At 39.2% G+C, this 21,825-nt stretch overlaps 1 protein-coding gene across 8 annotated transcripts in view; it reads left to right on the top strand.

Moving 5' to 3' along the window:
* Positions 1-21,825, top strand: part of USP34 (ubiquitin specific peptidase 34) — a 109,950-nt gene that overhangs the window by 4,768 nt on the left and 83,357 nt on the right. For 7 of the 8 annotated variants that reach the window (XM_088052533.1, XM_088052529.1, XM_088052531.1 and 4 more), the window contains exons 2-5: positions 12,502-12,589; positions 15,892-16,312; positions 21,358-21,408; positions 21,589-21,738. In XM_088052533.1, the coding sequence (XP_087908659.1) occupies positions 12,502-12,589; positions 15,892-16,312; positions 21,358-21,408; positions 21,589-21,738 (710 nt within the window). Of the gene's footprint in view, positions 1-12,501; positions 12,590-15,891; positions 16,313-21,357; positions 21,409-21,588; positions 21,739-21,825 lie in introns of those variants that run through there. The other variant, XM_088052535.1, reaches the window with a different exon arrangement.

The raw sequence follows: 21,825 nt of genomic DNA, 5'->3' as shown, positions 1-21,825 counted from the left end.
ACTTGTTCAGTGGTTACCTGTAAACTTCAGGATTGATTACTCGATTACCTCTGGTGTTTTGTGCAGATCTAAAGTTTTATTTGGCTGTTTGATGGTTCCTCTTGTGCAAAACTGTAGGAGATGTCTCTGTTGCATGGCTTTTATTTTATTTATTTTTTTCCTTTCTAAAAAGATTCTTTTTTTTCCCCCTTAAGTGGTATTTCCATGTTCAGAACATCTGCAGAGGTGCTATGGAGGATTTATTGGGGTAACTGCTCAACCTTTTGGACCTTTGCTGTCTCCTGTTGAAGAAATTGTTGTTTATAACACTGAATTTCAGTAGTTTTTTTCATGTTTACTTTCATCTTTGACCCTTTTTAAGGCAATGAGCAACCAGGCTTAAAGGAAAATGAAAATAACCTTTTCTTTATAGCAGTGTTGCCAAATTGCAGTTATGGACTGTGAAGTGCTACTCCAAATGAACTGGAGTAAACAGAGGGGGGGAAAATGGAAGGAGGAACTTGTATCCTCACTAATTGTGAACTTTGTAAAGTGAAAGGGAAGGTGACAGTAGGACAAAGTTGGTTTGTTTGTAATTGTAAAGCAGTTGAAGGAAAAACTTGGTGACTTTAATATCTAAAAGGCTTCTATTTTTGGAAAGATATTTCAGCTTTTGTTCTGTACAATTATTTTGGTTCATGTTGTTTGATGTGATCAGAAATGATTTTGTCCTGAGACTTTTCCTGTTCAGGCTGCTGCAAACTGGTTCCCTCTCACTGCTCAAGCTACTTGATCAGTGATGCTGAAGATGAGTTACGTAAGTCCCATTCTCCTGAGTTTTGTTGTGAGTTACAGACCACTGACATGTATTTACCGAGATGCTTCTCTTTGTATATAGGGATATCTTCTGTTGGATAAGTACTTGGAATACTATTCTTAATCCCACGAGGTTCTAGCACTCTACTAGAGCGGATTAGTCAGTGGATTACTTCAAGAAAAATGAAGAAAGCAAGAAAGGAAAAGTATCCGTTGCTTCATGTTCAAAAGATACTTGATCAGTGGAGAGTTTGAAGTCATCACGTTTCCCATGTAGGAAATCTTCCTGTTGGATTATTCTTTTGATGTGTTTGGTGCCTTGTTGCTTTCCCTCCATAAGGGTAGTTTTCAGGTCACCCAATTCCCAAGTAACTCCTATGGCAAATCCAGGACAATGTGCTTTTTAGGCTATCTGGGATGTTGTTAGTGTTGGCTCTTCTACCAGAGCAGCTCTTGGAGCTGTCCTTGGCTGCAGAGGTGGTGCAGAGTGTCGTGGGGCACAGCAGGTGCTCGGGCTCTGTCACTCTGGGCTTCAGGGGGCAGGATCTTGGGGAGCAGACCTGGCACCATTTCCCTTGGCCTGCCTTGGAGGTGATGCCATGGCTTTGGGAGATTGATGCTTTTGTCTGCTGTGGAGACACTTCAGGGCATCATGAGCCTCGCCCATTCTTTTAATTCGTAGAATTCCTTCTTGTTTTTCTTCTGTGTCACTGCTAACACAGACTTTCTATGTTAGAGGTTTTAATTCCTTGCTACTTGATTTCTCTGTCACTGCAGTTTGCTTCCATCTTTCTGTGTTCAACTAACATTGAGTCAGAAAAGCAAATCCTGGAATTGTGTTCTGTGTACAAGTGATGATCAGGCTGTGATTTGGCATTTTAGTGATTGGGAGGGAAGATCAATGTTTACTTCTTGGTTCCTTTTATTTCATCTGTTTTCTTCTCTGAGTTTTTCAGGTAGCTAATAGGGATTTCTGTAGCCCAAGCTACACCTTTGTAGTTGTCTGGATGCTGGAACAATGTGAAAAAGATTCTTACCATCCTCAGGAGCAAGTGGTTGTGCTGATTACTCAGTACTGCTTGTAGTTACAGCATGCTGCAATTAAACAGTTGTGGCCATTTAATTTCTGTCTTTTAAGCTTATATTGAGGTGATTTCTTTCATTTTGTGCAGCAAATTGGCAATTTCTCGAAAATGTGAAGAGGTGAGAAGCCATTCTTTCCACTTTGTTCCTTTCCTTGTATGGGAATTGATTTGCCATCTGAATGCTAAACATGGACATGCAACTATGAGGATTTCTGTGGTGTTCTTAACACTTAGTAAAAATATCCAGCTTGTTGTAGATTTACAAAGTTTTATTTCTGGAGTTCAGATCCAGCACGTCTGGTGGACAGTGAGCTTCTCAGGGGAACTCTGGTGCAAATGCATTGCAGTTCAGTGCATTTGTATAAAACTGCTCATGAGATTTAGTGCTGGAACCAGCTGGAACTGGTGGAAGAAGTTGAAACTTGTTAGAAAAAAATCCTTGTGGAAAATGCACCTTTGGGAGTTGCCCTTTCTTTAGCTAATTTGTAGAAGGGCTGTGAATAAGACTTGATAAACCCGTGACAATTGAGATTCGTTTGTAGATCAGCATCCCTGCAGATCATTGGTTCTCATCATAGAGCTGAGTGGCAAAACTTTTTTTGCCTTTTTCTACACTTTTTTTTTGAAGAAGCCTCCAATTCATTGCACTGACTTTCACTTGGGTTTTTAATCCATGTAATTGTGTATTGAAACATGTTTTGTGCTGTTCAACACTGTCTTTATCTTTTGTGCTTCTTGGCTCATTTTTGGGGGGATTTGATAATTTTTAGCAAGAGTTTAATTTCATCTTCAGGAAGTGCTCAGTTGCCTATTCTATTATTCTGTGACACATAATTATTAAATTCTTCATAATTTAGGTTTCGATACAAACCCCATGGTTTTCACCAGCAGTGAAATTACTTTTAAGTGGGTGTGAACTGAAAAACTGTTATTTTTCAGAGTAATTTTCTGTCTGTAGTCTCTGTTCTTTGCAAATCTTGTCATCAGATTTCACTCTAAACTCTGTGGGCATCAACAAAACTGACAGTGCTTTCACATCTGTGCTCTGTCTGCTTGGAGAAGCTGAGAACAGTGCTAGAAATGGACAGTGAGGGGTTTGCTAGGGAGGGCAGCTCCAGAAAAGCTGTAGAGGGGCCAGAATATCCATATCTGCTGAGGAATTTGGGAAATGGGCTGTTTGTGGAAGGCACCTGTGTTCTGGACAGGAGGTGTGTGGTGGGATTGCACTCTGGGCTCGCAGGCAACAGCTGATACAAGAGACTGAAAACTTTATTCTTCCTTCTTGGAACTGTTATGGGATAACAATGGGGAGTGTGAGCTCAAAAGCTTGATAAAAATAAGTTCTGCTTAGTTGAAGGCCGGTCAGTGCAGTAAATCCTTGTCTGTACTCACTGGTCTCTGACTTCCTTCACAGTTAACAATTGTTGCTGGTTTACTTAAGGTTGAACAACTTTTCCCTCTGAGCTACCTTTTTTCCTTAATATTTGAAGTGAAACTTGTGCCAGAGTATTTCAAGTCCTGAGTGTCAGTGCTTGATCTGCTGATGTAATATTTAGAGTAGATGCAGACTGATCAAGCTGATCAGAAATTGAAATCAGTTTCCATCAGCATCTTGGAAACTTGGTGGGTCTGAACAACAGTGCCAGTTTGAGTCTTTCCAGAGTGACTTGGCTTTGAACTCAGTGTAGCCACAGCTACAGATACTGCCCTATGTGTACTTGCTGATAGGAGACCCTGTAAAAACATTTGTTTATATCAAAATGACATCTGTAAATATGTTTTCTGGTCGTGGGGGATGCTTGTCATGAAATTTAACTGCTCTCTTGGATATACTTGTATGGACCCTGTGCATTGCCTTCAGCCATCTCTTATTTCTCTTATTTCTTTCAGCCTCTCAGCTTTTAAAAATAATTGTTTTAGCCAATTAATTACCTAGCACACCATGTGCTTGAGAGAATTACTAAATACAGATTATCTGGCACAAAGGAGTAGAAAATTTGAGTGTATATCTGAAAGTTGAGAGGGACAGTGACTTCATTGCTAGCCTGCCCTTTCTTAGAATTTTTTTGTCCTTTCTGAACGAGTGTTGCTTGCACCTGTGCTGATGGAAACAAATAAAACCTTGGAGTTCAAATGCTGAGCAAGCTCTGCCTGGGCTTTCAATGAACTGCCCGAAGCTCCATTGAGGATAATGACCCATTGCCCATTTACCTCTCATCTCCTTGTTTAAGCAGGCTTAAATATACTCTGTAAGAAATGAATTAATCATATTTGTCTCTCTCAGATTTTGTCCCTGAAACCTGGAGCACAGTCATTACATGCTTTTATTGTAAATCTACTGGTAGTCTGTTGCTTCTCATGGGCCAGGGTGGCTCAGTCATGAGCCTTTTCTTTCTGGTTGTGGGGGAAAGCTGCTGTTGTTGTCTAAAACTGATTCACAGCGTGCCAAGTAGTACAGCTGGACTAATTTGCGAAGTTCTCCCTTGGAAATAGAGTGCTTCCTGGAATAGGTGTTTTAATTTTTGCATTCCTTGCTACTGCTATTTAAAACTAATAGAAAACCTCTTTAGTTTTTGGAGCCCTGTTCATGCAATTAAATCTTGGTTCTACTTATAGTTTGATAGACTGAGTTCTGTGTCTTCACCTTAAAAGTCGTATTTTAAAAGAAGTTCAGAGCTGGAGTACTAGAGAACAATTATTCAAACCCAGAGTCATTCAAGTACTGATACATTATGTTATTGAAAGGAAAGGAAAGAATGCAAGTACTCTCTTGTAAACTGAAGGCGAGCAATCCTTTATCTGAGCAGTAGTCTTGGCATTGACACTGTCAGCCCTAGCTTTGAAATTTACCTTGGGATAATTAGTGATATGCTAGGAAATGCTCAAATTATGCAGTGCTTGTCCAATCCTGCATTGATTCCTTAAGAAACTTGCAGTGGCTGTTGTCAAAATATTATGATGGGCAGCCTGACTTTCCACATCTAGTATGTGTTTTGGTGATGTCAGGCAGTCTTGATTGTGGAAATACTGCCTAAATTGAGCTGGGGTTTTTTTGTTTTGTTTTGTTGGGTTTTTTCTTAATTAAAAGAGGAACTATGACACCTTCAATACAAAGTAAAAAACCAGTCTTCCCAGAATTGTAACATCTTGTCTTGGAGTCAAAGACAATTCACAACACTGAGTTAAAATACAACTCTGAAATAAGACTGCTACTTTTTTTGTTGTTTTTTAAACTCCAGCGAGTGGCACAGATGCTTTGAAATTGCTTTGTGGGCTTTTTTTCTTTAGTAATACGTAACTTGCCTTTCCCTGGAGAGGGAGGACTGCAATATCTTGAGAATCCCAAGATAACAGAAGCATTAGGAGGTGCAGTGCAGAGATCACACAGATCCTTTCGTGGACTCCTTCTGTCTCTGACATGACTGACATGGAACCAGTGCCGATGAATGCTGCTGGACCCAGGCTCAGCCCTGCTGTGCTGCCAGCCTTCCATGGAAGTGCAGCAGCTGGGCCTCCCACTGGCCAGGAGCAGCTTTGTGCATTCCTGCTGGGCCCAGGGAGCCCTTTCAGAAGCTGGGAGTGTGAAAAGGACAATGTGGAGACTCATGGTCAATCTTCTTGGGCCAGCAGAGCAAGATGCAGTTTGGCCCAGTTTATTCCATTCCCAGCCAGATATCTCACAAGCTGGTCTTACCCATTTCCTACTGGTGTTTGATCAAAAAGGCCATATGTGCATTACGCAGTGTTTAACTGATGGAAGCTCATTCTGCTCCTTGAACCTGTGATGGGAGTGGAGTCTCCTACTTCTCTGTATCCATGACACTCAGTGCTGCATGGGATACTGCTTGTTCCTCATTGGCATAACCCAGCCTGAACTATGTGTTTCACATTCCCATTTTATCCTGGCCAGATTTCCACCGTTAGGCATCTGTGGATTCAGTATTGGTAAACTTTGAGCTGTGGCTCACTGAGAGGGAGAAGTGAGTTTACATAATACAGTAACTTAGGCTTGGCTTTGTGTGCAAGGTGTGGTGCTGCTCCTAGACCTGGCCTGGCTCATGCTGCAGCACGGCTGTTCTGCATGCGAGATACTATGTCTGTTTAGAGTTTATTTAGATTGTGGTTCACTAGGGTAGTTCTGGGTATGAGCAGCTCCAGTGTGCTGGGTAAATCTGTGTGTTTCTGATAATTGGCACTTGACTGCATTTAAAACAATGTGGCAAGTTCTCTTTGAGATGGTGGAAGTCTGAAGATGATCTCGAGGATTTATTTTTTTGTTTAGGTGGACATTTGCAGCCATTCTAAAAGGGGGCATTTTAACCCAAAGCAAATGTGGCCTAGCATGATGAAAACGTCAGGGTGGCATCACTCCTGCAAAGTGCCAATTCTTAAATTGCATGCAGCTGCCCAGAACCAGCTGCTGCTGTTTTGCTCCAGACTGCATTAACTTATTACGATTAAAGGAGAACAGATGTTTGCTGGAGAAGATAGGGAGGTGGGATGGGAAGGGAAATGTAGAGATTCAAAGAGAGAACTTGTTGGTGTTTGCAGAGAAACAGAAGATAAAGGCAGCAGTTACCTGAGGTAGCTGATTCGCCCTGTTCTGGTGAAGTTGTATCTTGGAAGTGCTGTCTGATTGAACATACCAAGGCTGATTCTGCTCTGTGCTGTGCACTGGAATGCTGAATTAAAACTCCTCAGGCCCTTCTGATCGCAGGGTGGCTCTGAGGAATTACTCAGGCGCTGAATAACCAGCAGATGATGTTGGGCCACCGGTTGAAACTGCTTTTTCCTTGCTCTTTTGAGTAGCTCCTGTATTTCCATTCTTAAGAACGCAATATTGCTTAGACTTACAAACATTTGCCAGTTTTGTTGAAATTGCCTTTGTTCAAAAGTTTGTGTCTGACATGATCACAGTTTGTTTTTTTCTGAGGAAATGAACGTCTTAAAGTTGCTAATTCCTGTCTTTAAGCCATTATGTTGCCTTCAAAATATTTAATATTTGTATACTTCATAGTCAAAAAGTTGCAGGAAAGCAATCTATTTACCAGGCTGTAATATTTACAAATACAAGAAGTTTAGAGTTCAGTGTAGATTGAAATGAATTGAGGTGTGTTATGGGGTGGAGATGGTTGTAGTTATCTGTAGAGCTCTAGTGGTGTGATGTGTGTGATCATCAGGGTAGCATCAAAGGTACTCAAGCACCTTAACCAGGCCATTATAGAATTTTATTGGGGTAGAGTTGGGGTTACTGATCTGATTGTTTCTGGCATTTGAACAAGTGTTTCTAATACCAAAGAATGAACTTTCTGTATTTTCTAGTTCCTTCTGCAGTTGTGTTTCTCTTTGATTATGTGTATCTACTCAGTATTCTGGGATGCTTTTGTGTTATGGTGACTAAGAGGTAGAAAGGAGACTTTTTCCTCACTGAAAAGTTGTAGGGAAGTTTGGACAGTTGAACTTCAAGCTGACACTGTCCTATTAAATACTTGTCAAGGATGGCTCCATAAAGGTCAGGAAGAACTCTGGTGAAGCAATCTAAGGCAGTCATGAATTCTTTATAATAAAAAAAAAAGTAATTCTAATAGTTGAAGGTAGAAAGGCAATGGGAGATGCTGAGCTCTGTGGCTGTCATATTACATGCTGTTGATCCTAAGCAAAAGAAACCCCCTACTAATCACTGAAAACATAGCGATGCATTGAAAAAAATGTGCTGGTTCTCTGTGTGAGCAATGGTACACAAAAAGTTATACATTCTTATATGTATATACATAAAGATTTCTTTCAAGATTAGTATTATTGCTCCTAATGCTGCTTTGTTTAGTGTATGGCTCATTTCCTTTGTTTATTCGGTATCAGTGACCAATTTCTGAGAATAATGTTCATTCTGCAAGTGATCTGGGCTTTCCCATGAGAAGCTGGTATCAGATGAGGCTTGGGGGAGGAGGGGGAGGGAGCGCAATCCATATGCAACTGGATCTTGTCACAGTTTGGAATATAGAGAAATTAGAGTTATAGATCTTAAAGAATGTTGTATTATTTACTTCTGACTCTGGTCTGTTGCTGAAAGTAGAGAAAGTACGCTTTTAAAAATGATTATTTTTGCTTGCCATTTGATTTTGTACTTGGTATGATAAGTGACCTTTGGATACAAGATATTCCCTGCAAGTCCAGCATGATGGTTGTCCTTGAGGTCTAATTACAGTGTGTTCCTCTAGCTCCCAAGTTCTTGCTAAAAATGCACTTAGGAGCTTAGCTTCCTTTGGCCACAGTTGTATTTTGAAATTGTATTGCCCTGTTCTTTGCAGTTGATCTGTATTTTTCTCATCTTCTGTCATTTTCTTGGTTTAGTCAATTTATTTATAGGGGTCTTTATGAGTTGGGGAGCTTGTGTTGTTTGTAGCACTGTAACACACTTTTAGCAAATCACCCTTCTGTGAAAGATTAGGTAAATCACCCAAGTTTTCATTTAGGGCCAGCCAAGTAAAACAGGAGAGAGGGGAAACAGCAAGGAAAATACCTTTTTTATTTTTTTTTCTATGAAATGTTTTAAATTTTTACTTTGACCATGGTGTGTTTTGGCTTCTTGTCAGCTACTTGAATAAACAATTACACTTTAAGTCAGTCTGATTTTTTTTTTTAAGAATATCTGAAAACTTATACACTAGAAGATATTAAATCAGGTTAGTTATGAGCTCAGCTTTTTGTTCTGTGGTTTTACTGTGATAAAAAGATCTGTAAACCATCTTGTGACTACTCAGTGAGATGAGTATACCTTGCAAGTATGTGGAAAGACCCCATTTCCTGCATTATATTGGTAGAACATATTTAGCTGGAATTTACCTGCATCCTAGTTTTCCTTCTTTCTGCTAGTTAGTTCTGTGTTTAAAGCCTTCAATATCCTGGATTTTTGAGACTCTAATAGTAACCACATCTTTGCCCACAGATGAGCAATATGGGGGTGAAGTTGCTCCAGATGGGGCGGGGCAATTTTACAACTCCGGTTACTCCAAAGGTGTTTACTTCTCCCAGCTTCACATTCCTCACACTTCCCTTCCCAGCTTCCCCTGCTCATAAAGTGCCAGCCTGAGTATTCCTCGGCTTACAAAGCCAACAAGAATGTGAGTAGTTTTCAGCTGGATTGGCCAGTTGGATTTGTGCAGTTCCTACTCTGGAATGTTGATGCTGTTTGAAATGTGTGGTTACGGATGCCGTTGTAGTGTGGGTCTGAACTGGGATATATTGATTGTGAAATTGCATCTAGTGCAGGGTGAAAGGTGTTTGTGTGCATGGAACGTAAGAGGAAAAAGGAAGGACTGGAGGGTGGGAAAGTCTAAGAGGCTTTAACTGAGAAGAAAGAGTTGGTAGAGCAAATTTAAGAAAGGAGAAGAAAGTTGAGCTCAGAGATAAGGAAGGAGAGAATCTCTAACATTGCTGCCTTGCAAGTGCCTGGAGAAAGAAGCAGCCCCTGCAGACAGGAAGGAGCTGAGCCTAGGATCGGACTGCCACTGCTGAGACAGTGAAACTTAGAGATCCTGGAATGCCTGGCTGGAAGGCTCTGGAGCACATATTATCAATTCTTATTCATGAGAGCACTCAGGCTGCTGCTTTGATGAGGTTTGGAGGCTCTTCGAGGACACAAGGATAACTTTGTGTATCCTGTGGGAATCACTGTTTTAGGTGTGAAACTAGGGAGAAGTCTAGTCTTATCTACTACATCAATTTGCAGGCAGGAGGCTTGGTGCAGTAGAAGTTTTTGCAAAAGTTTGACAAGATTGTTACTGCTGGATTTGAAACAGTGAAAGTGTGAGAAAGTGGGGAGGCAGCAGATTGAGGAGGTTCTGAGGCATGGCAGCATGCTGGAGTATGGGAGAGAATAAAGGACAGGATTTATTCTTAAGTGAATGAGTCTGGTTTATCTGCTGGCCCCTTCAAGGTAGAAGAGAACTAATTTAAAAGGAGAGGCAAACATCATCATTTGAAAGTGAAATTGTGCAGCAAGGAAGTTCCTACAGAATTGATAGAAATCAGAAATGCCCAGGAATGATAATGAGTGTGTTTATTCCTGTTGCTTTTCCAGCTGTACTTTTTTCAATTAAAAAATTCTTTGAAATGCTTCAGAACCAATTGTATCTCTACTTTGAGCTGTATGTGCCCCTAAACAGAGGTGCTGTAAAATCAGGAGTATCCACAGAGCTGATACTCAGAGGAACTCGAAGGCCTGTGATATGAAGTTTTGGTTCTGAGGACACAAATTAACTGAACAAGATAATTTCTGCTAAGGAGCAAAAGAGAACTTGAGCTACGGTCCAGGAGGAGAAGCCCTTCCACATGTGTCACTGCGCCTTTTGGTGGTGGCACAGACTTTGCTATGTTCCATGGAAAACTGCAGCCTCAGTGTGCTTCCTCCTGCTTGGAGCATCCTGTCTTTTCAGGAGTAAACCCAATATTATTTCTAGGTACAGAAACCCAAAGGGAAATCACATCTGTAGCCACTGTATTAATTATCAGTGATTAATAAATAAGACCAGTTGGTCAGTGTGTGAGATGTAGAATGCATAATAAGGAAAATAACAGGTTCTCCAACTTGTACAAAACCTCCCCATTTTTTGACCTGGGGCATTAGTTGCAGCATTTCCATAACTTCTCTATTCTGTCTTCTTTACATGGCAAATGTAGCTTTTAAGGAGCCAGTTTGCTTAACTTTTGCTTCTTTATAATCTCAAAGAAGGAAGTCTAGGAGTGAGTCAAACTTTTGCAATGAAAATGCTGCTCTGGAAGTTGGAGTTACTGTCCCACCTGTTAGAGTGGGGTGATGTGGGGATGAGGGAAGTGTTAAAAGTGTATGTGTAAGATCCTACAAGGTAAAATCAGCTTTGTTGCTACTAAATTGTCAACAATTTTTTTTTTGGTCAGGTTTAAAGGACTTCATCTAGTGAAGCAATGCTCATAAAATTGGGAAAATTGAGGTTTTATGAACCTTTGATGCTGGGCAGGGTTTTTTGGGGTTTGTTTTTTTTAGGTACTGTCTATAGCTAAGGATCTGTCTTTTGTGGTAAGCTTGACCCAAATTGTGTGATGGAGTTCTTGGTTTCTTCAGTGCTGTGCTTTGGCTTTCAGAAAGTCAACTGCCCTGGTAATTTGTGGTATTTAAAATAAAAGGTGATATTGAGTGATACCCATGTTTTAGTTTGCTTCTCCATCTTGAGCTTTATCCAGTGTTGTGTAGGATCTTTAGAGCCTTATAGGAGTGAGACAGAAAAGTGGTTTTTAAAGTTTGATGGTATCCTGTTCAGAGGCTTTTTGGGTGTTTTTATATTTCTATGTATGCATATGTATGAAAATGTGGATGTATGTGCATGCGTGATGTCCTTATTTCAAAGAAGTCATAAGTATTTGTTCATTGTGATTATTCTGTGAAGTGGTTTTTTCTGAACTTTGCTTTCTGATCCATGCCCACAGACTTTCATTAGCTTTAGTTTTTGGAAACCTGTATGGATGGATCACACAGGACCTTTCAAGGCTGAGGCTGGAGAGGAGGTTGGGGCAGGGATGCTGAAGAGCTCACTGCTGTTCGAGAACCTTTCCCACAAAGTTTGCTTGTGAAGTGGATTTGTGAGTGTGTAATACTTGAAATTTCAAGTGAAATGTGGAGATGAAAACTTAGATGTGTTAAAAATGCAAAGATCTACGTGAAAGGAATGCTGACCTTGATTTGTGTAGCAATTAGATAATTGTACAAATGTTTGGAAATTTAGGATAAGGGGGAAGCAAGCATTGTGCACTGGTAGTTGAGGAAAGGTGTGTGGCCAGGAGGCAGAATCCAGTGCCCTGGGATGTAATCAGGTGCTGTGTGAATGGAGCTGTGGACCTGCTGATGTTGGCCTTATTTGGGTATAGAAGCATTTTTAGACGGAAGTGGGACATTTGATGATCCCTGAGTGAAGCATTCAGGGTTTGAACTCAGTACAGAACTGTTCTGGTTTCCTCTGTAATAAATGTGGTAATCCTTTATCATTTTGCCAATTAGTGATTCATTATGGTTAAATGTCATGATAGATGTGTCTATATTTGAAAGCAATAATCATCAGCTCAGTCTGAAATAACCTTATACGTACACAGCACATTGTTCTTATCTTGATAGTTTTGTTGTGGTTTGAGTTTTGTTTGTTTGCTTGTTTTTCCCAGTCTTTATCTGATCAGGAAAAGGAAGTTGAGGTCTCAGGGTCATCTCAGAATGCAGACATTTAAAAATCAGGGGGGGAAAAAAAACCCTAGCAAAACAAAAAGTCATCTGGTTAATGAGTAAAGTTGTTGAAAGTTCATACTTGAAAGTGCACATCAATCAAGAGTTCCGAGTAACGCTTCTGAGGAATATTTCATAAAAATAGGATTACAAGAAGGGTCTGTTCTCAATCATGAACTTTGCAGCGGTATTCAAGAACATTGTGCACTTTGAGTTTTCAAGTCACTTGCATCTAAACTTTGGTTAACCAAATTTACATGTTTTTGCTTCAGTAAAGTATTTTTTTGTGCTGTCAAAGGTAATTTCTAATTAAGACAGAACAGCTGCACGTTGGGGTTTTTTTCCTCCTAATGTGTTTGGTTTTGTTTTCTTTAGTATCAGACATTGAAGGTGGTGATGCTTTGCAGCTCAGAAAGGAACATGCCCTCAAGATATTTGCTTACATCAATTCATGGACGCAAAGGTAATTTTGGATTGAGTTTGAATGCTCAGGATGCTGGATGTGAACAACAGTTTTCCCTTTTTAAAATATGATTAGAATTAGAGTGATTAGAATTAGCAAATTATTAATGTGTAGCTAAGTGATATGTGGAGAAAAAAGACTGCTTTACTACTTAGAAAATAAAAATAAACTCATTACCCAGTGCATTTTGGGCAAAGCGTATTTTTAATGCAATTGGCATTCTGGATGTTGTAATAATTGTGTACAAGCAATGTGTCTTCTGCTTAAACATGAAATTTTGTGACCCATCTTCTGCAAAGGCAGGGTAGGGTAAGAAGAATTTAAGTAAAGGTGACTGAATGGAACCATCATGTTAAATTTTTCTGCATGTTCTAATACTCTGAGTCAAGGTGATGAGGGATTGCAGCCCATAGCTACTAAACTGATCAAATGCTTTGCACGTTTTTGTCTTGAATCAACTATATTATTCTTTTTAATCTAGTATTTTAATTACTGTTGTTTTGAGCTTGTTTCTTTAAAGTAATGTTATAATTACATTATGATATAATGATATATTACTTCACAGCTACTTATTCTTTTCCAGCACAGGGAAATGTATGGATATTACTTTCTAGAAAGAATCTACAGTGAAGATATTTGGAATTTAGTGTCCAGCAGTAGTTTTAAGACCAAATTAAATCCACTGAATCATAAGTAATATTGGGAAAAGCGTAGAGGATAAATTGCAAGACATTAGTCGAGTATTTAGAAGACTCCAAAAGAAAAAAAAACAGAATGTCACCTTTTGGATATCTGTGAAAGGAAACTTCCTCTTCCTCATTTTGCCCAAAAATTATAGGCCAAGTTCATTTTCTTTTGCCATGTGCTTTTAGACACAGAGAAGGAATTTTTAAATCAAAATAAACAGCAGGCACAGAAACCAGACTCCTGACATTTCTTGACAGGTCCTAGATGCCAAGTTTGTCAGAGAACAATTGCAACCCGGTTTTCCAGGTCATCATCTGTTCAGAGTTTCGTTCTGTTCTACAGCTTGACAAATCCAACCTGAAGGAAAAAAAAAGATGGGATAGTATTTAACTCTTTATTTTCTTCTGGTTTCCTTTCACACATAGTGGTTTTATATTGGAAGAGCCTGGAGAACAGTCCTTAAGCTGTCTAAAGGAGAATCTAACAAAGAGGCCACAGGAAGGAGTTTTACTCGACAATTTAATTTCATGTCCTGGCCCTACTCTGCCAAATCAGCTTTTCGGAGTTCTGCTTGTTGTGGATTTGAGGCCTTCCTTAACAACTACTTTTTACTTTGTTGCCTGTAGTTTAAAACTGCTTTCCTTCACAAGATCACTTGGTGGCTCACCCTGAGGAGCACCTTTTTCTTCCATCTCCACGTAGCGATTCTGTTTTAGTTTTCTCCTGGAAATTGTTGTGTTCAAAGAAGTAGAATACTCACTTTTTATTGATCTCCTCAGTTTTTGGTGGAGCTCTTCTTCCTGTGAGCTTCACATTCCAATGGAGGAAGACTTAGAGGTTTTGCACATACCTCTGTCTTGGAAAATAATTCTTCAGTATATGAGGAGCCTTCACCAGACTTTTCATTGTTATTGAGGATGATTTGTTGCTCTCAAGTGGGACCGTAATTTGTAGGCATAAGTGATGGACCTTTTGAACATAATTTTCCCCCAGGATAAATGCTTGAGGATACACTGGGTTTTGCCTGCAGTCCCTTGTTGTCATTTGTTAACATGAAAGTACATTTACAAGTAAATGACAAGAGTGTTTTTCACATGGGTAAAGGCACACTCCATTTACACAATATTAAAGGGATTTTTTCTTCCTGCACAAGTGGAGCAAAGGGGTTTAGATGCTTCAGTCACTCTATCTTTGCTGCAATTAGGGAATCCTGAATGTTACCTTTTTGTCTAACCCACTGAAAAAAATAAATATCTGTATTCAGAAAGTATGTGCTTTTAAGAGCTGTAGCTCAAGGGCATGTTTGCGTTCCATCAAGAGAGGCAGCACCCTCTACCTGTCATAGCTCTGGGTTCTCTTGATTTTTTTTTTTCCCCTAAAAATTTTAAGTTATTAATCCGAGTCTCTAAATTAAATGCTGTATTGGCAGAAAAAAATAATTGCTACTTACTGATGATTTTTTTGCCCTATCTTTTATCTACTGATTTTTATTGAAGTGGTACACATGGGTTTTATATTATTTTAATATCTGAGAACTCTGGTTGTGGGCTGGAGTCCATTGTTCTCTGTCTAACAGGAGATGGAGAACATCTCTGCTGCAAGACAGCTCCCAGTTTATGCAGCAGTTAGTTTGTGTAGTAGAGTTTGAGTCAGAAAGACAGTGCAATGATGGCTTTCTGTTCTGTGTTCTCCAGGATTTAAATCCTTTTACAGGAATGTCCTTCACCTTTTTTGTCAGAATGAGGGAGGTGCTTGTTTGTATGGAAAAGCGACTATTCCCAGACAATAGGTTTAGGGTACCTACCTCAGGGGTTTATGCACCCAGCATCTGTTTGGCATCCACAGTTATCCTTGTCCACAACTAGAGTTACATTAGAGCTTTTGAACTTAATGATTTAATTGATTTTTTAATGATATTGTCAAAGGGATGGTGTAGTTTTCCCCTCTTGTTCTTCACAGTTTACAGTGTGTCAGTAGATAAGCAGGGGAATAATCTCTGAGCCTGCCAAGTGAAGAAAGTACTGGAGATACTTGAGCTGCTTTTTCCTAGATGGATAAAGGATATCGGTGTGCATGGGTTCACCATCCAAATGCAGATAAAGGAAGTGAACTTAAATAGTTAATTAGAAATAAAATTACTTTGCAGCCCTGTTGATTTGAAAATAACAATAATGAGTTCTTACACAGCTGACAAGAATGTCAGGATGATTTATTGCAGTGAAGAGCAATAGAGAAAACCAGATGAGGAAATGGAGTCAGAAACATACTGAAAAATGTGACTTCTTCAGTAACACAGTGACCTTGCCCACAAGACTTTTTTTCTGTTTTTTTTTCTTACTGTAGCAGCTGCTAAATAATAACAGGGACTTCATAAATGCTAACAGGGACTTCATAGTTTTGCTAAGCATTTGGAAATAATGGGGTGTTCTCAAGGCTTAAGGAGGGTGACTCCCACTTGCTGCTGGGTAGAGTCTGTTTCATTTGGATTTCCTTTATTTTATGATGCTTGTCAGTAACTTGTTGTTTAAATTGTTTTAATGTGTAGAGTTCTCTTGGTTAAGTACCCACCTGATTTTAACCGTAGGAATTTTTTTTTTTTTTCTGTTTTCTTACAGACAATGTTTGTGCTGTTTCAAGGAGTATAAACATCTGGAGATCTTTAACCAAGTAGTTTGTGCGCTTATTAACTTAGTGATTGCCCAAGTCCAAGCTCTGCGGGACCAGCTCTGTAAACATTGCACTATTAATATAGATTCAACATGGCCAGAGCAGAGTAATCATGCTGATGAGCCCCTGAATGTAGAAAGAGAGTCTCACGAAGAAGAAAATGGAGAGCGACAAAAACCTCTAGAGAAAAAGTTTGATTCCGCAAGAACTTGTATCCTGAGCGAGGAGGAGCCCGCAAAGAACACAGATGCTTTTAACTTATGGAGTACTGATGAGAAGGAGAAGCTGCTGCTGTGTGTGGCAAAAATTTTTCAGATTCAGTTTCCTCTGTACACAGCTTATAAGCATAATACTCACCCCACAATAGAGGTATATCTTCTCTTTGTGTCTATCTTGAATTATTTGGTGAAAGGTTAATTGTTCTCATTAATGAGCAGATTGCTGTTAGTTGCTGTTAGCTTCAGTAGAGCTTTTCAGAGAAACTTTATAAGTGGCACATACTCTTCCACTTTCTTTATGCTTAATTGTTATCGGTAATGTATTGATAATTGATGATATTGATAATATGTTGGCTGGAACTGTACACTGAACTGTTGTGCTGTTGAAATAACAGGTAGGCAAAAAGGGGACTATTTAATTGCAATCTGTGGTTGTAGAAGCCAAGCTTCAAAAACTAAACTTTGTCCAAGACACAGCTTGTTAGAACAGCTGGTTAATCAGCTGGAATAACTGAGCTCTACACAGGTTGCTTTGTTCCAGGGTGCTGATTTTTCTCTCTGATATTTGTTGTGGCTGCCATTCATATTTTCCCTATTTTCCTTAAAAAAAAAATTAATTCCAAAATCCTGCCGTGTTTAATTCATAGTTTCTGAAATAAATATGATGTTGTTAGCGTTTCCTAGTGGAAACAATACATTTTTGGAATGGTTGGCTTTTGATCAACTTGTGTTAGTCTAATAATAACTAAAGAGTTATTTTACAATATTTGTATGCAAATTAGATGTACATTTCACTGGATAGGAAAAGCTTCTATCCAACAAACTTCTGAGAAAGTCAAAGTGGAGAATTAAAGTGCAGCTAACTCACTCCTTTTATTTTATTTTTAAAGAATTGTGGGAGCTCACTGGAGCTCTTAATGTTGAAATTTGCTTTATAAACTTAAGTCCAAATTGAGAAGATGCTGAGTCAGATATAATTGTGTAAGTTAGGGTGGTCGCAACATCTGATCAGTTCTTACTGAAAGAATGCTGCCCTACCTGACAAGAAATTAAAGGAAATTAATTAAATTAAAGGAAATTAAATAAATTAAAGGAAATTAAATAAATTAAAGGAAAGGAATTAAAACCCCCTACACAGCAGGTGGGCTGTTTTAGGTGGGCTGGATTTTGGTTCTTGTTCTTCTCCAAACCATATGGGCATAAGTTAACAGAGGTAGTTTCAAGTATACCTGTATAGATATAAAGTGAATTGATTTATGCACTCCTGTGGGATATGTACTAAGACTGGCTTCAGAGGAATGTGGAATGAACAATTCTGGAACAGCTTTTCAATGGACTATCACACTTGCTTCTTTTAAATTACTGTTTCATGTATTTTTTTTCTTCTCTTTCAATTACATTTCCAAACGATCAAAAGAAAATCTCCAGGTGCCTGATGGGATTTCTTTTTCCCTTGGTGTGCAGCCTTGGAGTGATTTAGACCCAGATCTGTTGTAGGTTGCTGTGCTGTGATGATGCCCATCGCTCCAGACATACTAATATATGTATAATGTATGTATCATCTCTTATACATCACTTGAATTATCAAATACATTCATTAGCTATCCTAAAAACATAACTTCAGGGGAAGCTGAGAAAGGAAATGACTTTCCTGAGGTACAGGCAGGTAAGGGAATTTTTTTTCCTTTCTGCTAGACTTTGTGTGTTTTCAGGTCTGGATTATGGAGGTGTCCCAGCCTGCCATATGTGTGTACATCTCTTGGAGGGGAGATTTTTTACTTTGCTTAAAAGGTCCCAGCATCAATAATATTTCTTACAAACTGATATTTTCTGCATCTGAGAAGTGCTAGGATTCTGTTATTCTACTGTTTTCATGTCAAAACTTTCTGCTCCCATGAGTGACTCACTGAGGTTTAGAATTTAATTTTGGATTGCAGTCTAGAACACATCTTAGCTGAACTGAGACAAGTTATTATTCCCAGAAATAAGAGCACTTCTTGCTTTAAATCAGGCTTGGTTTCAGTCCTCGAGAGATCCTAAAATAAAAATTCTCTGCTTTAAGTGCATTAGCTATACTTGTAAGTTAAACAGATCCCAGAACAGCCTGAATCTGCCAAAAATTTGTTGGGAAGAAGCTGGTGTAGCTCTCCCTCTCCCACTAAACATTTCCTTTGCCCAGGAAGTTTGCTGAGCCAGAGCAGGCTTCAGTCTCTGCTTTGACTGACTTGAGAAATTCCTTGTTTTAGATTCTTGAGGTGAACTTTCGGTTTCATGGAGTTTGATGTAGTCCACATCCATTGAGGGTTTGCTGTGCCTGGCAATGGCCTCTTAGGCTGCCGTTTAAGAATTTCCAGTGTAAGGCTTTCCCAGTTGTAACCATTAGCGGTCAATATTTCCCTCCTCCTTTGCTCTGCAGACACCTCCAAGGGCTTTGTTCTTAATGGCAGCAGACCAGTCTTGAAGTCTAATCCTCTTCTCAGCTGCTTGCCAAAGCCATTTCACACTGGACTATGGTGGAGAAGGAAAACATTTGTGTGGTAGCAGGAGGTTTTCCCTTGTTCAAGAGTTCATTAAGTTGCATGAAAATGAACAGCATAGCAAGATTTATTGGTACTCAGAAAGGTGTCTCTGCCTGTAGGATCATACAGATCTCTCCTTAAATTATATAGGCTAAGGATTGTTTCTGTCCCTTACAATGTCTCTAAAGTGAGAGTGAAAACCACAGCAACCTAATTGGTACCCAGAAGAGCCCTGTACATACCTTTCTTAAAATCTATCAATGTTTTTGGTGCTCAGAGGGGCATTTGTTGGTATTATTCATCCTAAACAAAATGAACTCAAAGTATTTTTAAAGATTTTTTTTTTTTTTAAATGTCCATACTTGGAAATAAATCTTTTTTTTTTTTCTTTATGGGATATTTTTATCCCTTGCATACAAGGGTGGTTTATACCCTATCTTTCTCATACTTAGTGCAACAAGTGAAATACCTGGAATGGGCACTTCAGAGGAGGGGAAAAAATAATCTATAAAAGGAGGCTCTTAAAATCCTGTATAGAAAGAAGCAACAATGTAGAGTGCACTCCTGAGCTCTGCACTGTCTCAGAGTGAACAATGAATCAGAAGGGAGTTACCTGACCATTTAACAGATCTTGACAGAGGATGAAATGAAAGAGGAAACCAAATCAGTTGTTGGGGTGTCTGTAGCTGCAGTCCCTGACTGTCTGGGGTCTTGTGCTCTCTGCTTCTCCTTTTCAAGTAAATACGGGAATATCTTGGAAGATATGCGTGCTTTCTGCCAAGCTTGTGTCCAGGTCAGACCTCAGCCAGTACATTTTATTATGGAATGCGTGGAAGAAACCTTAAAGCTCATCTCATTACAAACCCCTGCCGTAGGGACACCTTCCACTATCCCAGGTTGCTCCAAGCCCCATCCAGCCTGGGCACTGCCAGGGATGGAGCAGCCACAGCTTCTCTGGGCAACCTGGACCTGGGCCTCACCATCCTCACAGGGAAGAATTTCTTCTTAATCCCAAATCTAGCCCTGCCCTCTGGCAGTTTGAAACCATTCTCCTTTTCTTTTGGCTGTGTGGCTTTGGGACAGCACTATCCCTGCTTTCTTAAAAGTCCTGGAAAGCTGCTCTAGCTGCTCCTGAAGTGATGGTGGGTTTTAATGCCATATTAGATTCCCATGAGGAAGTCTCTTACTTCCTCCTAAGTTTGAGTTGAAGGAGCTCTCAGACTGTTCTGTTTCCCATCTGCAAGAACAGAAATCATATTTCCAGACCCAGTCTCTCAACTGCAGCCTTTTCCAAGCTTTGCAGGACTCGTGCACCAGCCCTCTGTGAGTTTGGGATTTCCGCATTCTAAGAACTGCAGTTCACTTGACAACAAATCTCTGTTTTTTTCAAGAAAACTAATGAAATTTCTCACACCATTTCTGCAGTTTTCATGAGCAGAGCACCGAACACCTTTTCTTGCTGCTTAAAAACATACCACCTACTGCCTTCAAAGCTGTTTTAAAAATAACTGGTAGAGTATCACGAGTTCAGGCATGACTTAGAGTTCAGCAGAAGAAAAAAAGAAAATAAATGCTTAGCTATAATATGAGCATATTGAATAATTCAAAATGTTTGTATCACACTTAATCCATCCAAAATTGCTTGCCTCCAGCATCCTCTGGTACAGTTCTAAGCTTACTCCTACACAGCTATTCAAAATATATTCGGGAAATTTCATTTAAAAACTTAACTTTATGTTAAACTTGCATTTGATTTTGTGAGTGTCAATACTGGGTATTTGGCATGGAGGGATGAGAAGAAGAGGAATTGTGTGGCTTTACCTGTAAGTATCCATGGCAATGTTAGGTTTTACAGCCACTTTTTATACCTTCAGTGCCCTTTTGCCCCCAGCAATGTGCATGAAACCTGCAATATGTTACAGCCCTAATAAAGAAACTTCCCACTCTGTACAGCCCAACAAGTGGATGTTGTAGACATTAAAAAGAAAAGCTATTTTCCTAACCTGTTTTAAGTTTAGTGCTTGTAGAAAAGATTCCTTGTTGCAGCAAGTAGCTAACAGAGTGATAGGATGATATAATTCCTTCCCCTTCTTCACTTAACTCACTCTTGTAAAAGTTTGATGTTTATTTTGTACAATGTGTTTTCTTACATGTAAAAATATAGTTGAAATGAAAGATTTTTAATATTTCCATGACAGTGAATATTTTGACATTTTAACCCTTTAAATCATTAACTGTAGGATGTCCTGCAGTTCATGTAAATTCACATGTTTGTATATATGTCTTTTTTTTAGAAATTGCATTTCAAAGTCCCTGGATTGGTTCTATTCTGTATTTCTCAGGCTGGTGTGACTAACTATGCCCTTTGCCATATTCCTATTGAAAAAACTGGTGATCTGAACAGGGGTGGGATTGAAGAATAATCTGTTAATCCAGCCTTGGAGAGATACTGCTGAAATGTTCTCTTGAGTATATTTGTGTATTTATTTATATTAACAGAGGTAAAAAGTATGGAGCAGTGGAAAAATGGAGCAAAGCTTGAGCTTCTGTCTTCCTCTGAATTTGGAATTTGGGTTTTTTATTGTTGACTGTGATACCTGGGAAACAGCAGTTGGTTTTTTGTTCAGTAAATGTGTTTTTATTGCTTGAGTTAATTTTAATTTTTTTCTTTAAACAGGATATTTCTGCTCAAGAAAGCAATATATTAGGGGCGTTCTGTGATATGAATGTAAGTTGTCCACTTTTAAATAGGTGCACATTTCCTAGAAACTTCAAATAACCATGTTACATGGTTATTTTATATAACCATAACTATATAGATTTGTGTTATGCTTACATAGCTTTTGAGTTTTCTGTTTGTCTGAATGATCTAGTATTGAGTCTTCTCCTGTTTTTTGAATCTTTTTAGGATGTAGAAGTACCATTGCACTTGCTTCGTTATGTTTGTCTGTTTTGTGGAAAAAATGGCCTTTCCCTCATGAAGGATTGTTTTGAGTACGGAACCCCCGAGACGCTGCCGTTCCTTATAGCACATGCATTTATCACAGTGGTGTCTAATGTAAGTATTCCCTTTCAACTCTTCCACTTGAACACAAAAAATAAAAGGAATCTGAAGTCTCCAAGTACTCTGTGGGACCAGGGAGGG

The sequence above is a fragment of the Pseudopodoces humilis genome, chromosome 3 (assembly GCF_049639895.1).
Source record: "Pseudopodoces humilis isolate 2021_Gansu_Grassland_sample_001 chromosome 3, ASM4963989v1, whole genome shotgun sequence".
In the NCBI taxonomy this organism is placed as follows: domain Eukaryota; kingdom Metazoa; phylum Chordata; class Aves; order Passeriformes; family Paridae; genus Pseudopodoces; species Pseudopodoces humilis.
This window is presented reverse-complemented; position numbering and strand designations above follow the sequence as displayed.